This window comes from Bufo bufo, chromosome 1 (genome assembly GCF_905171765.1).
Source record: "Bufo bufo chromosome 1, aBufBuf1.1, whole genome shotgun sequence".
NCBI classification, from domain to species: Eukaryota; Metazoa; Chordata; class Amphibia; order Anura; family Bufonidae; genus Bufo; species Bufo bufo.
This window is the reverse complement of record NC_053389.1, coordinates 474,603,051-474,620,800: the sequence shown is the minus strand read 5'-3', so window position 1 is coordinate 474,620,800 and position 17,750 is coordinate 474,603,051. Positions and strand designations below refer to the sequence as shown.

General features: G+C 40.6%; 1 protein-coding gene across 2 annotated transcripts in view; it reads left to right on the top strand.

Moving 5' to 3' along the window:
* Positions 1-17,750, top strand: part of MSRB3 (methionine sulfoxide reductase B3) — a 188,941-nt gene that overhangs the window by 30,944 nt on the left and 140,247 nt on the right. The window contains exon 2 of one of the 2 annotated variants that reach the window (XM_040409266.1): positions 17,306-17,433. The exons of the other annotated variant lie outside the window; for it this stretch is intronic. Within the exon in view, the coding sequence (XP_040265200.1) occupies positions 17,358-17,433 (76 nt within the window). The 5' untranslated portion in view covers positions 17,306-17,357. The remainder of the gene's footprint in view (positions 1-17,305; positions 17,434-17,750) is intronic. 2 annotated transcript variants of the gene reach the window in all.

Below are 17,750 nucleotides of genomic sequence, written 5' to 3'. Positions count from 1 at the left end.
CTTGAAATTTTTCAGAAATTTACAAAAACTCAATTTTTAGGGACCAGTTCAGGTCTCAAGTCACTTTGCGAGGCTTACATAATAGAAACCACCCAAAAATGACCCCATCTAAGAAACTACACCCCTCAAGGTATTCAAAACTGATTTTGCATACGTTGTTAACCCTTTAGGTGTTGCACAAGAGTTATTGGCAAATGGGGAGGAAATTTGAGAATTTAATTTTTTTGTTGAATTTTTCATTTTAACCCATTTTTTCCACTAACAAAGCAAGGGCTAACAGCCAAACAAGACTGTATCTTTATTGCCCTGACTCTGCCGTTTACAGAAACACCCAATATGTGGCCGTAAACTACTGTACGGCCACACAGCGGGGCGCAGAGTGAAAGGTGCGCCGTTTGGTTTTTGGAAGGCTGATTTTTATGGACTGGTTTATTTACACCATGTCCCATTTGAAGCCCCCCTGATGCACCCCTAGAGGAGAAACTCCCTAAAAGTGACCCCATCTAAGAAACTACACCCCTCAAGGTATTCAAAACTGATTTTACATACGTCGTTAACCCTTTAGGTGTTGAACAAGAGTTATTGGCAAATGGCAATGAAATTTGAGAATTTAATTTTTTTGCCTAATTTTCCATTTTAACCAATTTTTTCCACTAACAAAGCAAGGGTTAACAGCCAAACAAGACTGTATCTTTATTGCCCTGACCCTGCTGTTTACAGAAACACCCCATATGTGGCCGTAAACTACTGTACGGCCACACAGCGGGGCGTAGAGTGAAAGGTGCGCCGTTTGGTTTTTGGAAGGCTGATTTTGCTGGACTGTTTTTTTTACACCATGTCCCATTTGAAGCCCCCCTGATGCACCCCTAGATTATAAACTCCATAAAAGTGACCCCATCTAAGAAACTACACCCCTCAAGGTATTCAAAACTGATTTTACAAACTTTGTTAACCCTTTAGGTGTTGCACAAGATTTAATGGAAAATAGAGATACAATTTCAAAATTTCACTTTTTTGGCAGATTTTCCATTTTAATATTTTTTTTCCAGTTACAAAGCAAGGGTTAACAGCCAAAAAAACCTCATTATTTATGGCCCTAATTCTGTAGCTTACAGAAACACCCCATATGTGGTCGTAAACAGCTGTACGGGCACACGGCAGGGCGCAGAAGGAAAGGAATGCCATACGGTTTTTGGAAGGCAGGTTTTGCTGGACTGTTTGAAGCCCCCCTGATGCACCCCTAGAGTAGAAACTCCAAAAAAGTGACCCCATTTTAGAAACTACGGGATAGGGTGGCAGTTTTGTTGGTACTAGTTTAGGATACATATGATTTTTGGTTGCTCTACATTACACTTTTTGTGCGGCAAGGTAACAAGAAATAGCTTTTTTGGCACCGTTTTTCTTTTTTGTTATTTACAACATTCATCTGACAGGTTAGATCATGTGGTAATTTTATAGAGCAGGTTGTCACGGACGCGGCGATACCTAATATGTATACAATTTTTTTTATTTATGTAAGTTTTACACAATGATTTCATTTTTAAAACAAAAAAAATGTTTTAGTGTCTCCATAGTCTAAGAGCCAGAGTTTTTTCAGTTTTTGGGCGATTATCTTAAGTAGGGTCTCATTTTTTGCGGGATGAGATGACGGTTTGATTGGCATCTATTTTGGGGTGCATATGACTTTTTTATTGCTTGCTATTACACTTTTTGTGACGTAAGATGACAAAAAATGGCTTTTTTTACACCGTTTTTATTTTTATTTTTTTACGGTGGTCATCTGAGGGGTTAGATCATGTGATATTTTTATAGAGCCGGTCGATACGGACGTGGCGATACCTAATATGTATACTTTTTTTTATTTATGTAAGTTTTACACAATGATTTCATTTTTGAAACAAAAAAAATCATGTTTTAGTGTTTCCATAGTCTAAGAGCCATAGTTTTTTCAGTTTTTGGGCGATTATCTTGAGTAGGGTATGATTTTTGCGGGATGAGATGACGGTTTGATTGTTACAATTTTGGCGTACATGCGACTTTTTTGATCACTTTTATTACCTTTTTTGGGAAGTAAGGTGGGCAAAATTTCAATTTCATCATAGTTTTTCATTTTTTATTTTTATGGCGTTCACCGTTCGGGTAAAGTAACATGACCGTTTTATAGATCAGGACGTTACGGACGCGGCGATACCAAACATGTGTAGGGAATTTTAATTTTTTCATTTTTAATCAGTGATAAATGTGTTTTTTTATTTTTACTTTTTTTTCACTTTTATTCACTTTTTTTTTGACCCAGACCCACTTGGTTCTTGAAGATCCAGTGGGTCTGATGTCTGTATAAGACAGTACAGTACAATATATATATTGTACTGTACTGTATTTTACACTTTGTCTGAACAGATCTATGCCTTTTAGCACAGATCTGTTCAGCACCATGGACAGCAGGACGCCTGAGAGGCGTCCTGTTGCCATGGGAACCTTCCCCGTCTGCTCAGTACTGGTCAGAACTGCGCAGACGGGGAAGGGTAAGGAGGGGATCTGTCGGGGGGCTGTCTGGGGGCTCTCTCTCTCCCCATCGGGGGGCTGCAAAGGCACAGCAGCCCCCCGATGGGAGAGGGAGGGAGCTCCCTGCGCTGTTAACTTTTTCCCCGTACGGACCGCTGTATGGAAAGGGTTAAACGGCTGACATCGCATCACCGATGTCAGCCGTTTATACCAGGGTGCCAGCATAGTGCTGGCACCCTGGTATACCCACTAGAAGCCAACGATTATACAAGGGGAGGCGGGCGGGGGATCGCGATCCCGCCTGCCGCACCTCCTGCACCGCCCGCAACCCTCCCCCTGCACCTCCCGCCACCATAAAATCATTCGGGGGTGCAGGGGGGGGTGAATAAAACGTTATTTTAGGCATAAAAAGTTTCTGATCCCCGCGGTCAGGGACCGCGGGGATCAGAAAATGCAGAAATCGCAGCAAACCGCAGGTCTGAATTGACCTGCGGTTTGCCGCGATCGCCGACATGGGGGGGTCACGGGACCCCCCCGCGCATTTAGCCTAGGTGCCTGCTCAATGATTTGAGCAGGCACCGGGTTCCGATCACTGCCAGCCGCACGGCAGTGATCGAAAATACACAGGGCGTACATGTGTTTCAAGATTTGCTTCTAAACTTCTAAGCCTTGTAACGTCCCCAAAAAATAAAATGTCATTCCCAAAATGATACAAACATAAAGTAGACATATGGGGAATGTAAAGTAATAACTATTTTTTGAGGTATTACTATGTATTATAGAAGTAGAGAAATTGAAACTTGGAAATTTGCTAATTTTTTAAAATTTTTGGTAAATTTGGTATTTTTTTATAAATAAAAATGAATTTTTTTAATCCATTTTACCAGTGTCATGAAGTACAATATGTGAGGAAAAAACAATCTCAGAATGGCCTGGATAAGTAAAAGCGTTTTAAAGTTATCATTACATAAAGTGACACTGGTCAAAAAATGGCCTGGTTCTTAAAGAGGACCTTTCACCTTAACCCCTTAAGGACACGACCATATTTCACCTTAAAGAGGACCTTTCACCGATTATTACACTATGAACTAACTATACAGACATGTAGAGTGGCGCCCGGGGATCTCACTGCACTTACTATTATCCCTGGGCGCCGCTCCGTTCTCCCGCTATGCCCTCCGGTATCTCCGCTCACTAAGTTATAGTAGGCGGAGATTTCAGTCACTAAGTTATGGTTAGCGGAGTCAGCCCTTGTTCTGCTCTAGCGCTGGCCAATCGCAGCGCAGAGCTCACAGCCTGGGAGGTTATTTTCTCCCAGGCTGTGAGCTCTGCAAAGCGATTGGCCAGCACTACAGAAGAACAAGGGCAGACTCCGCCTACCATAACTTAGTGAGCGGAGATACCGGAGGGCATAGCAGGAGAACAGAGCGGCGCCCGGGGATAATAGTAAGTGCAGTGAGATCCCCGTGCGCCGCTCTACATGTCTGTATAGTTAGTTCATAGTGTAATAATAGGTGAAAGGTCCTCTTTAAGGTGAAATATGGTCGTGTCCTTAAGGGGTTAAGGTGAAAAATGGCCCGATCATTAATTGGCCGAACCTGTAAATGGAAGCATCAAACCGGATGTTTACAGTGAGGGATCCCTCAAGCTTCCCTTTACAAGTCTGGCCAAGTGAGGGAGGTTTGTCAAACATTGGCACAGTTATAGTAAATAATTAAAAAAATTTATTCCATAAGTGTCTAAATAAAGTTAGAGGTTGAAAGATGCATAATTACAGTTACGAAGCTTATTATAAGAATTGCACATATCGAAAGAACATATGGATACATTCTGAGAGATATGTACCGTAGCCTAAACTGTAGTTCCCTGGTCCCTTAGTCCAGGATCCAGGGCTATAGAACTCTAGATTAGATTCCTTTATTTTCCTCTAGATTCCTTTTCTCGCTCATAGAGCTTCCAAACCAAAATAGCTGGGATGTCTCATCCTGAAAAGAGGCAATTAACAAAAATGTTTAGGATTCGGTGGGGTACTATTTCTCATGAGGAGTCTTACATTGCTCCTCTGGCTTCTGGGAAAAGATATTCAAATTAGCTCTCTTTACAAAAAGAATGATGCCATCAGGTGTAAGGTGGTGGCATCAGAGACTTTGGAAAAATAGCTAATTTGCATATCTGTTTCCAAAAATGCTTAGTGAAAGCAAACATTTACTGTGCATGGCTATAAATCCACCATAATGCAGTACACCGATGGAAACACAGGATATAGTGACTATTAATTCATTGCATGATTGTCTCTGCTGCCCTGTCCAGCTCAGTCTTTAAGGATTAAACCCTTAAGTCTAGCATATCACCTCTTATTATCAGCTAATATTACAAATCCCTTGAGCTGATTATGTGGTACATCTTGACTGACTTTATAAGTCACATATATCCATTAGGCTACATGCACACGTTGTGGAATCACTGCGGAATATTTCTGCAGCAATTCCACAAGAATATGCAGTGTTCACATGGGATGACACATCACCACAGAAGACCAGATTCTACACAGATCAGGCAAGGAAGCCAAGTAAGGACCTGGGGAGGTGAATATTCAGGTTTTTTTTTTGTATTTAAAAAGTTTCTTTTTTTATTTAGGACTTGAGAAATTTGATGTGGATCTGAGTAAAAACTGCACATGAAAACTTCTTCATGTGGATTTGATGCAGAAAATAGTCTTCATATTAAAGTCAGAGGGGGATTTCTACATCAAATCTGCGATGGATTCACAACATAAAGTGACATGATGTGGATTTTCAAATCTGCACGGCAGGTCAATTTACGCATGGAAATATTCTACAAAATGTAGATTTGCTAGTGCTCAGTACACTGCCACACAAAAGTCTGCACAGCAAATCAGTGAGTAATGTAGCCTTGTGTATATGGCTTGGGACAACATGCTTATACACTGCGTGCAGAATTATTAGGCAAATGAGTATTTTGACCACATCATCCTCTTTATGCATGTTGTCTTACTCCAAGCTGTATAGGCTCGAAAGCCTACTACCAATTAAGCATATTAGGTGATGTGCATCTCTGTAATGAGAAGGGGTGTGGTCTAATGACATCAACACCCTATATTAGGTGTGCCTAATTATTAGGCAACTTCCTTTCCTTTGGCAAAATGGGTCAAAAGAAGGACTTGACAGGCTCAGAAAAGTCAAAAATAGTGAGATATCTTGCAGAGGGATGCAGCACTCTTAAAATTGCAAAGCCTCTGAAGCGTGATCATCGAACAATCAAGCGTTTCATTCAAAATAGTCAACAGGGTCGCAAGAAGCGTGTGGAAAAACCAAGGTGCAACATAACTGCCCATGAACTGAGAAAAGTCAAGCGTGCAGCTGCCAAGATGCCACTTGCCACCAGTTTGGCCATATTTCAGAGCTGCAACATCACTGGAGTGCCCAAAAGCACAAGGTGTGCAATACTCAGAGACATGGCCAAGGTAAGAAAGGCTGAAAGACGACCACCACTGAACAAGACACACAAGCTGAAACGTCAAGACTGGGCCAAGAAATATCTCAAGACTGATTTTTCTAAGGTTTTATGGACTGATGAAATGAGAGTAAGTCTTGATGGGCCAGATGGATGGGCCCGTGGCTGGATTGGTAAAGGGCAGAGAGCTCCAGTCCGACTCAGACGCCAGCAAGGTGGAGGTGGAGTACTGGTTTGGGCTGGTATCATCAAAGATGAGCTTGTGGGGCCTTTTCGGGTTGAGGATGGAGTCAAGCTCAACTCCCAGTCCTACTGCCAGTTTCTGGAAGACACCTTCTTCAAGCAGTGGTACAGGAAGAAGTCTGCATCCTTCAAGAAAAACATGATTTTCATGCAGGACAATGCTCCATCACACGCGTCCAAGTACTCCACAGCGTGGCTGGCAAGAAAGGGTATAAAAGAAGAAAATCTAATGACATGGCCTCCTTGTTCACCAGATCTGAACCCAATTGAGAACCTGTGGTCCATCATCAAATGTGAGATTTACAAGGAGGGAAAACAGTACACCTCTCTGAACAGTGTCTGGGAGGCTGTGGTTGCTGCTGCACGCAATGTTGATGGTGAACAGATCAAAACACTGACAGAATCCATGGATGGCAGGCTGTTGAGTGTCCTTGCAAAGAAAGGTGGCTATATTGGTCACTGATTTGTTTTTGTTTTGTTTTTGAATGTCAGAAATGTATATTTGTGAATGTTGAGATGTTATATTGGTTTCACTGGTAAAAATAAATAATTGAAATGGGTATATATTTGTTTTTTGTTAAGTTGCCTAATAATTATGCACAGTAATAGTCACCTGCACACACAGATATCCCCCTAAAATAGCTAAAACTAAAAACAAACTAAAAACTACTTCCAAAAATATTCAGCTTTGATATTAATGAGTTTTTTGGGTTCATTGAGAACATGGTTGTTGTTCAATAATAAAATTAATCCTCAAAAATACAACTTGCCTAATAATTCTGCACTCCCTGTAGTAGTGCCCACATCATCAGTAGTGTCCTATAGCCCAAACCCACCCAAACTGAATACTTAAAGGGGTTATCCGAAAGCTAAGAAAAAAGAGTGGACATCTGGAAAATATTTTGGGGAAAAAAACAAAAATTATTACCATAAATGCTCAGCGGTCACATGCCTTTTGTGAACACTTCACTATTGAGGCCATTGATTGGCTGCAGTGCTCATGTGTGTCTCTATGGACAACATCATTTCTAGTCTGACAGGGACCAGAAACAGTGGGGATAGAGCTGCGGCACTGGAATGGTGGAACCTTCAAAAGGTGATTTTTTTAAATATTTTTTTTCTAACACTTTCCAGCTAGCCACTTCTTTTTCAGTGATATTTGACAACCCCTTCAAAGACTTCACAGTGGTCATAGATCCTCATGCGCATTCTCCATGTGTACATTTCCTTTTCCCTGAAATTACACTTCTCTCCTACCTAGGGTTGGGCGATATACCAGTGTTCACGATATACCGCGGTATTAAAAAACGGCGATATGGCGATATCGTTGTTTCCTAATTACCACGGTATTTTGTGACGTCATCAAAGCGGTCATGTGCACTGACCGCTTCAAAAACTGCGTCCGCGGCCGCCCGCCCCTGCATCATTACATACCAACTGCTTCCCACTGCGGCCGACCAGACTTCTCCTCGCTTGCTCCCATGGTGCAGTCTGCACCCACCGACGTCTAACGTCGGAATCAGATGACGCCCAGGCTGAGCAGTGCAGTACAGGAGCGAGTGGCGGGAAAGTCAGTCAGAACTTAGTCCCACTCTGTCCGACCCCCACAGAATTGACTTCGCCTGCGGAGAGAGACCCTATATATCACAGCTGCCGGACGGGCAGCTATTACAGGTGTAATGTCTCTGCCTATCAGATTACCCCAATTATTTGTCTTCTGTCCGACCTTGGCCTACTCAGTCCTTCATGCCTGCCTGCCTGCAACTAGCTGCATGCTCCGCACTGCACATTGAAATAGCAGCCAGCAGGCAGGCAGGGAATGAGCCATCATGAGTCCCTCCCCCATGACATGACCAACAAGAAGGAATTACTGTATGGTGGTGGCAGGCAGGTCACACAGGTGGCCATAAGACATGGGGGGCAGCACCTTGTGGCTGCTGCCCCCACTGTAATGTGTCTTGTGGCTGCGCTGCTGCCCCCATACTGTAATGTCTCCTTGTGGCTGCGCTGCTGCCCCCATACTGTAATGTCTCCTTGTGGCTGCGCTTCTGCCCCCATACTGTAATGTCTCCTTGTGGCTGCTGCCCCGGCGAACACTGCCATACAGTGTGACAATTAATGTCTCCAAGTTGTGGCTGCCTGGCCGCTACCCCAAGCCAATGTCTCCTTGTGGCCCCCCATTATCCCCATAAAGTATAATGTCTTCTTGTGGCTGCCCTTATATGTCTCCTTGTGGCCCCCATACAGTATAACGTCTCCTTGTGGCCACCCATACAGTATAATGTCTCCTGCTGGCTGCCCCATACAGTATAACGTCTCCTTGTGGCCACCCGTACAGTATAACGTCTTCTTGTGGCTGCCCCCATACAGTATAACGTCTTCTTGTGTTTTTTCTTTTAAATGGGTATTATCGCGATATATATCGTTATCGCGATAAATTTCTTAATATCGTTATCGTCTGAATATTTTTGATATCGCCCAACCCTACTCCTACCCTACTATCTCCCTGCAGAGACTGCTTGCAGTGATGCACAGATGCTGCTGTGATCACAGGACCTTATTAAGGTTAATTTGACACTTGCGGTTGCCTTTTCCGCCACGCTGTGGTTTTTGTCCGGCCGCCTCTCGGCATGTTTGCCGTGCTGTGGTCGGGCCTCCGGCCCACCCCCTATTATATGTAAAGCGAAAAATTGCTGCACTCCTAATGTTTATGTTGCAAATACAGTTGTGTTCAAAATAATAGCAGTCAGACATCACTAACCTGATTAATCACTGTTTTTGGTAGAAATGATATTTCTACATGGCAAATAATTGACTAGCAGGTGTAGTAGAGTAATAGAAATCCAACAGACCCAACAGTCATGACATGCATGCTGCTGATTCTGTGTAATTGAATCACTAATTGAAAGGCGCATGTTCAAAATAATAGCAGTGTGGAGTTCAATTAGGGAGGTCATTCATTCTTTGAAAAACCATTGGCAATTATTGCCCTTTTTTAAGGAAGGAAGGCAGCAAATGTTGTACATGCTGGTTGCAGTGAAATTCTCAGGTAAATGGGTCGTTCCAGACATTGTTCAGAAGAACAGCGTACCTTGATTAAAAAGTTTGGGGAGAGAGAGGGAAAACATATAAAGAAGTGCAGAAAATGATAGGCTGCTCAACTAAAATGATCGCAAATGCTTTTAAATGGCAACCAAAACCTGAAAGACGTGGAAGAAAGCGAAAAAGTACCATTCGAATGGATAGAAGAATAGCCAAAATGGCAAGGACTCGGCCAACAATCAGCTCCAGGAAGATCAAAGAAGGTCTACAGTTACCTGTAAGCACTGTTACAATTAGAATACGCCTATGTGAAGCCAAGCTATCTGCAAGAAGCCCCCGCAAAGTCCCACTGTTGAAAAAAAGACATGTGCTGAAGATTTTACAATTTGCTAAAGAGCACATTGACTGGCCTAAAGAGACATTTTGTGGACTGAGGAAAGTAAGATTGTTCTTTCTGGGTCTAGTGGCCGGAGACCGTTTGTCAGACGACCCCCAAAAACTGAATTCAAGCCACAGTACACTGTGAAGACAGCGAAGCATGGTGGCGCTAGCATCATATGGGGATGTTTCTCATACTATGGTGTTGGGCCTATTTATCGCATACCAGGGATCATGGATCAGTTATGAATACATCAGAATACTTGACGAGGTCATGCTGCCTTCTGCTGAGAGAAAAAGCCCTTGAAATGGGTGTTCCAACAAGACAACGACCCCAAACACACCAGTAAACATGCAACATCTTGGTTCCAGACCAACAAGATTGACGTTATGGAGGGGCCAGCCCAATCCTCGGATCTTAATCCAATAGAAAACTTGTGCGGTGACATCAAAAATGCAGTTTCTGAAGCAAAACCAAGAAATAGAGAAGAACTGAGGAATGTAGTCCAATCATCCTGGGCTGGAATACATGTTCACAGGTGCCAGAAGTTGGTTGACTCCATGCAACACAGATGTACAGCAGTTCTCAGAAACAGTGCTTATACAACTAAATATTAGTGATTCAAAGGAAAGCAAAATCTTCAAACATTTTTCAGTTTATATAGTGAATGTTTGAGTTTGTAAAGAAGAATACAAACAATGCTATTTTTTTGAACAGTCTAATATTCACTTTTCTTAAAAAAATTTAAAGCAACAACACAAATTTGATATATTTTTCTTCATGTTTTGATTTGGATAATAGAATGTGTGGTGTTCCCAATGCATTTGTGTGTATGGAAATAAAAGCTATTAGAAGGATTTTGAGCTTTATTTACTGTTTTATACACACTGCTATTATCTGTAAATATATATTTTATTATCCTTTACAGAGACATTATAGTGAATGGGACCAGAGCAGACTTCCGGCGGCACGGTGGACTTGCGGTAGCACGGATCCGGCAGGCTGTTCTCCCGCTGGAACAGCCTGTCGGAAAAGGCTACTGCAAGTGTGAAAGTAGCCTAACCAGCAAGTACCCTTTACAGACACACATTTAGCTTTTAATTCCCGGTGTGGCTGAGATACTCAAGTTATTTTGGTAATATTTCTTTTTTTTGGTTGTTTAGCAGGGAAGAAGTAATTAAAATCTCTTCTCAAACCACATTTTCAGAGGCTCCGTTCGGGTCCTCCATAGCAGATTCTGTGAAAAGTGCAGGAGAAAATAATGTAACATGCTAGATTAAGGCGCTCTCTCCCTAAGGAGAGATAGTACCCCCCTAACCATTTTTCTGGTAACATGCACATAATAGAAACCCAATTATAGTCGGTGGGGCCTGTTGGGCACCATTCTTGTGCCATCATGTGAGTAACCCGGCTCTTCCAGAGGAGAACAATAGGAATAACAATGCTGATGTGAGTGTGGTCTTACTGTGCCCCATATGAAGCTAATAAACAGCACATAAACAGCACTCTTTTATTTCAATACAAGTACAGACTCTGAACAAGAGTGGTGTGGGATCGGTAAGGTATTACTTCTTTAATTATTTTACACCACTTCGATCTTGATGGACACCATAGTAATGTTACAATTAGTGATATGTACAGTTTTATTATCTAGAACTTCATGTTTAACCCGTACATGCAACACAGCATAACTTAGCTTGTGAAGTTTTGGATTCACAAGCGACTGGGATCAGAGATAATAATCGTGGTCATTTAACCCTCAGGTGCTGTGATCATTAGCGACCATGGCATCTGAGCAGTTGGAGTGGGCCAACTCTGTCCTCTCATCAGAGCCCCTGCAGTGAAGTTGCTCTGACAACGTGGAGCATTGTGCCTTTTGAAGGTTCCAAGTCCTGCCATAGTAAACTTGTTTGTTAATTGGTCAACACTCTGGCTAATAACGTTGGCACTCTGTGGTAGGGAAGTCCTCACTAGTGTAATAAATAGAAAAACAAACACGACACTCCAGTGATATGTGTAATTTACCCCTTCGAAGTACAAACATGGCACCCGCTGCATGTTTCAATAATGCCGATCGCGATCATTAAAGCTTACAGATGCCGTGATCAAGTGAGATCACGGCATCTAAAGGGTGAAAAACGGCTTCTTAACGGCATCCTCTGTGGCCAATGAGAAGGATGCCGTTAATTGATTTTAATGCGCTGGATCTCGCTGAAGACCCAGGGCATTTAAGCTGCAATTCTTCTTTTGGCCAGCAGGTGGCAGGCCAACATAAGAAATAAGCAATTCTGAACAATTAATGGATGTAAAAAATCCATGATTGTTCAGAATTTTTTTTAAAAATTAGATTTTGTAGCTTCAAATACGAGCTTCAAAATCATTTTAAAAAGTTCGAAAAACTGTTAAAAAATATATAAAGTATAAAAAAATTATAAAACGTTAAATCATCCCCTTTCCGTAGAATAAAAAATAAATACATAAATAACAAAAAATATAAGCATCATGGGTATGAACTCGACTGAAAACGCCTGTACTATTAAAATAAAAATATTTTTCCAATACGGTGAATGGCGTAATGGAAAAAAGGGTCAAAATGGCCAAAAAAGTTATAAAATGTGATCAAAAAGTCACATACACTATGAAAACAATAAAAACCACAGATTGTCCCGCATAAAATGAGCCCCCACATGGCTCAGTAGATATAACTGTAAAAAAGCTATGATGGTCAGAATATGGTGATGTAAAAAAATATATATATTTTATATAAAGTTTACATTTATTTTTACACTATTTAGACATAAAAACCTATACCTATGTGGTATCATTGTAATCGTACTGACCCAGAGAATAAAGTGCACAGGTCAGTTTTGCCACAAACGTAACGCTATTTGGAATTTTTTCCCACTTCCCACTACATTGTTTGCCATATTAAATGGTGGCATTAGAAATTAAAACAGCTATGTGAACGGAAAAATAAAAAAATTATGGCTCAAGGAAGATAAGGAAGAAAAATGAAAAAGCAAAAATGAAAAAATCTCCGGTATCCTAAGGGTTAATTCAAGAACTCCTTCCATCCAGTTTATGTAAAACAGAGGCTAACATTTTGTTGGCCAGACCTTGTTCACGGCCTAGTTCAGTGCAGTGAAATATGTGTGAGTGCAACCTCCTGCACAATGGAAGTGAAACTTTCACATACTTCACTGCACTGAATTAGGCCTTGAACAAGGTCTGGGATAAGACTGAAAAGTTGGCCTTTGTTTTTCTTAATCTGGATAGAAAAATAAAATAAAGACGTAATTGATTTAATTACACATATTAGGCTACTTTCACATTAGCGTTTTTTGCGTCCCTATTGACTTACATTGTGTGTCAGACGGATCCGTCTTGCTTCGCACCACTATGACTATGAATGGGGACAAAACTAAAGCGTTTTCTTCCGCTTTTGAGATTCTATGATGGATCTCAATAGCGGAATTGAAAACGCTAATGTGAAAGTAGCCTTACTGGCGTACCATGGTTGTTTTTCTATTTATGTCATAGTAAACTGTCTGTGGCAGGGCTTAAAGGGGTTATCCCATCATAATGATCACTGTTAAATCTGTTAATGATTTGACAGTGATCATTTTTGTAAATATACTTTATTAACAAATTCCCACCGATTAGGAGAAAATTCATCCCCACTTACCTTATTGTTGTGACTCGGTCTCCCCTGGTTACGACCACCGCTCTTCCGCAAAATCCCGATGGTCGCGCTTGCCCAGAAGACTTCTTCTTTTCTCCCGGCCGGGCCACTCGCTGTCCTGAACGCGCACGCTGCCGCGCATGCGCGACGGTGACTTCTTCCCGGCCAGAATAGTACAGAGCTGCGAACGCGCACGCCAGCTCTGTACTATACTGGCCAGAAATAAGTCACATTGCGCATGCGCGGCAGCGTGCGCGTTCAGTCCAGCGCGCGGCCCGGCCGGTTGAAGACTTCAATCAAGATGAAGCCCGCCCCCAGCCAGAATCCAGGAAGTGAATGCGCGGTGGCAGCAGGTAAGTATGAAACTGCTAAGTGGGATAACCCCTTTAAGAGGAAGCCAGTAAAAAATCACGTAGACTGCAGTAATATTCCATTTCAGTCTATGGTATAACCCATCAAAGGATTGCATACTCAGCTACCCTAAGGGGACTAAAAATTACAGGAAAAACAAATTTAAATGTTATTTTAAAAATGGAATTCACCCCTTTTTCCCAATTTCAATTATTGAAATAAATTATAAAAAAAATAAACATAATTGGTAACTAGAGATGAGCGAATTTAAATTCAGCTGATTCGCTGAATTTTACTAAAAGGTCACGAAGCGCATTTTTTTTTGTTAGTAGCGGGTGCAATGACAGGGAGCGGCTATAGCGCCGCTCGCCGTCATTGTACCCCTCAGATGCCGCATTCATACATAATCGCGGCATCTGAGTGTAAAAACAGTGTGAAATAAACATAATTTTTTTTTTTCATCAAACTTACAGCCTCCATTTGCTAGCGACGGGCTGGCTGCCGCCATCTTGCTTGAAGATCTAGAGCGAAATCTCGCACGGCGCGAGATTACGTCATCATGCTGGCCGGTGTGGTGACATCATACGTCACCACTCACTGGATTTTAGCCGAGATCTTCAATCTTATGGTGAAAAAATTAAAATAGGCATTTTGCCCTTTTATAAAAAGTGATTAAAAAGGTCATCTCTATCCCAAAATGGTACCAGTAAAAACATTTTTCCTCATAAAAAGACAAGCTGTCACATAGCTCTGTAGATGGAAATGGGTGTGCAAATATGGCAATACAAAAAAATAATTTCCAATATTTTTTTTTTATGTCTTGCTTACTGACACATGACTATATACGACGCAGTTAGCTCTTATGTGTAACCCACCGTATAAAAGCATTGGGTTAAATTACGATCTGCCAACTGCCCGTGACCACTTTGTCGTTAGACAGCTGCGGTCGCTGTAATTATCCCAGAAACCAGCCAGAGTGGTCTTCCTGTGTGGCATCTCTTCAAAAGGGTGTTACAGTGATCCATCTCAATGAAAAGTCAAGCCAGCAGGGACGCTGTCTTCTTGATGTGAGAGCACCCCCTGCCAGCTGTAAATTTATTTGTGAGCTTGCAGTCTGTGAATTAATCTCTTTCTGTTCTGACTGTGGCAGGAAGGGGTTAATTCGCTTTTTTCCCCATAAAAAATTGATAAAATAAAAAGTAAAAATATATATATAAAATTTTTAAAAAAGTGAAATAAATAAAAATATAAAAGTTATAGCTATAGTTACTAGTTTTAGCAATAGCATAGCCTATATACACTCACGTACACACCTTTTACCTTTTTTTTGTTCATTAAAAATAAATACTGTAAAATAAAAAATATTTTTTCATTTTAGCAGTAGTATAGCAGATTTTGTGTGTAAAATATACTAACATACACACTTCTCCTTTTTGCTTTCATAAGCAAAATAAAAAATATAGGTATTCGTTTTAGCTATATTTAGTATAACATGTAAAATATACAAATACACTCATATATTTTTTTATTTATGAAAAAAAGCCGGAAGCTTAAAATGTCCAAATTTCCCCAAGATAAATACCTTATGGGGTCAACATAAAAAGTGTACTTTGAAGTTTCTAATGTTTTGGCGTTGTACAGTATCTGTATTGGCAGTACAGTGCCATAGAACCAGCGCTCTAGTCCTTGGAAGTCTTGCAGTGAGCCCAGCCCATAGATACATTACATAAATAGCGTCCATTTTCATGGTACAAGCATATAGTAATGGTTTTGGAAATGTTTTGTCTTTAAATCATTTGTCACAGAAAAAAGTTGATAAGGAAGGAAAAATATACACTTTTTCATCATTTTTATAGTTTTTCCTTTTTTGTATATTATATCTGTCATCTAAAGTAAGGTCTAAGGTGTCTCATGAAAGAGAATATCAAATACATGTAGGTTGGCTCAGAAGTTATTTAGTTATTTGCAGTTAGATAGGCTCGCTGCTAAAATTGAAAAAAATTGGCCTGGTAAGGAAGGGGGATAAACACTCTGGTAATGAAGCGGAAAATAGTAGTGAAACATAATAAAACTGTATAAATTTGGTATCACTATAAGGCCTTATGTACATCTAGTCCAGTTTTAATTTACTTATTTCACCCAGTTTTATTTCACTTATAAAAAAGTAAAAAAAGAGTCAGACTGTACTTTTCTTTTTCAGTAACACAAAGTGCAACTAGAATACTTGTTTAAAATTGTGCCCCCTTTGCATTATGGGAATGTGGCTAGAAGCTACAGTTTGAGCTAGTTTGGCAATCTTTTTTTTATTTTGGCTTTGTATTTATTTATGTTATTTTACACATTGTGCTCCTTTTGGATGGTTTTTAATAGTACATTTTTTTTTTTATTGCTAATTTTTCCTGTAACTAGGGCTGACATATTAGCCCCAATTACAGGGGGATTACATACTTTTGGGCCTCCTGCTGAGCTGATCTGGGTCAGTCTTTCATGGCTATTTGGCAACAGTGTGTGCATCCATTTTCTGTCTATCTATCGATTTTTAACATCTGTTTTGCATCCATAAAAAATTGATGACTTTCATTGTCCCCAGTATAATTATGCCTCCCATAGTGCCCCACATTTATTTATTTTGCGCACTTATATAGCGCTGACATATTCCGCAGTGCTTTACAGACATTAGAATCACTCTGTTCCCAACGGGGCTCATAATCTCAGTTCCTTATCATTATGCCTGTGGAGTGTGGGAGGAAACGGGAGTACCCAGAGATAACCCAGGCAAACACAGGGTCAACATACAAACTCCATGCAGATGGTGACCTCAGCGCTACAAGATTATATATAGTTATATCATATATAATATAAATATTAATGTACCCCTTTTAAAACGACCATTAGACAGGTGCACTTTTTTCTAAGTGGACATTAAAAATGGGCCCACTGATTTCAGTAGGGTCCATCTGGCTGTTTCTGCATTCACAGGCCATCGTGGGAATGTACCCTGATATGCACACTTGCAGACATTTGAAGTTGTCTGACAGTCTGCGATTAGTTGACGAGAATCTTATTTTTTTTTTCTTTTGTATGTGATGGTTTGATTTGATGTTGTAATAAGCATTATCTCCACCACAGCCTTCATTTTTTGTAAAAGGATAGCAGTTGCAGCACCCATTGACAGAATTTTATGTAACCTTACATTTCATCCAAGCTGAATCAAGCATTGATTAGTTGTCTTTAATTAGTATTGCATCATTGTGTACAACTTTATTTCATGTGACTGTACTTTTCTTGTTTGAAATCAGTGGTGGGCAGAGTCGGTTCCAATCGGCCCTATTACAGCTCCTTGCATTATAATGAAAACCTATTTTGATTATTTCCAACAGAATTTCCTGTGTCCCAAAACTTATATTTGTAGCCCATGAAAATGTTAGAACTTCTACTATATGTAAAACATTGATATCATCTATGATGGGGAAGATTAGTCATTAGTTTTAGTAATCTGCTGCTGGAAAATGTGATACTTGAGGATCTGTCTATTGCCCACCACTGCTGTAAAATAAATCACGACCATCTTGTCTACTGTATTCTTTGTATCATTTGTCATGCTGATACTAATCTTTCTTTTTTTTCAGCTGTTGTCCCTGTTCTTTGCCCCTTCGTTTTGTTGGTGAGGATATCACAGTGATGTCTGCATTCAACCTACTCCATTTGATGACAAAGAGCCAGCCAGTGGCCCTGCGGGCCTGTGGGCTTCCCTCAGGTTGACTGGGTGCTACTTGTTGTGTGATGCATGAAGGGAGCCCCTAACAATTTTATTTCCGCTGCAGGAAACATGTTGCATAGTATTCATATTGGGATATATAAATTCCAGATCATTTTTTTATAGACTATAGATTTTCTAAGACTATAGTGATTCATTTTATACACACACACAAATATATATATATATTATTTCCAATTTTTTCAAAATTTCTTCACCAATGGGAAAGCTATTCTAAAATATGATACAATGACTTGTCTAGAGTCTCATTATTTGAATATTTTCAGTAAAGAGCACTGTTCCTTAGAATTTGGGCA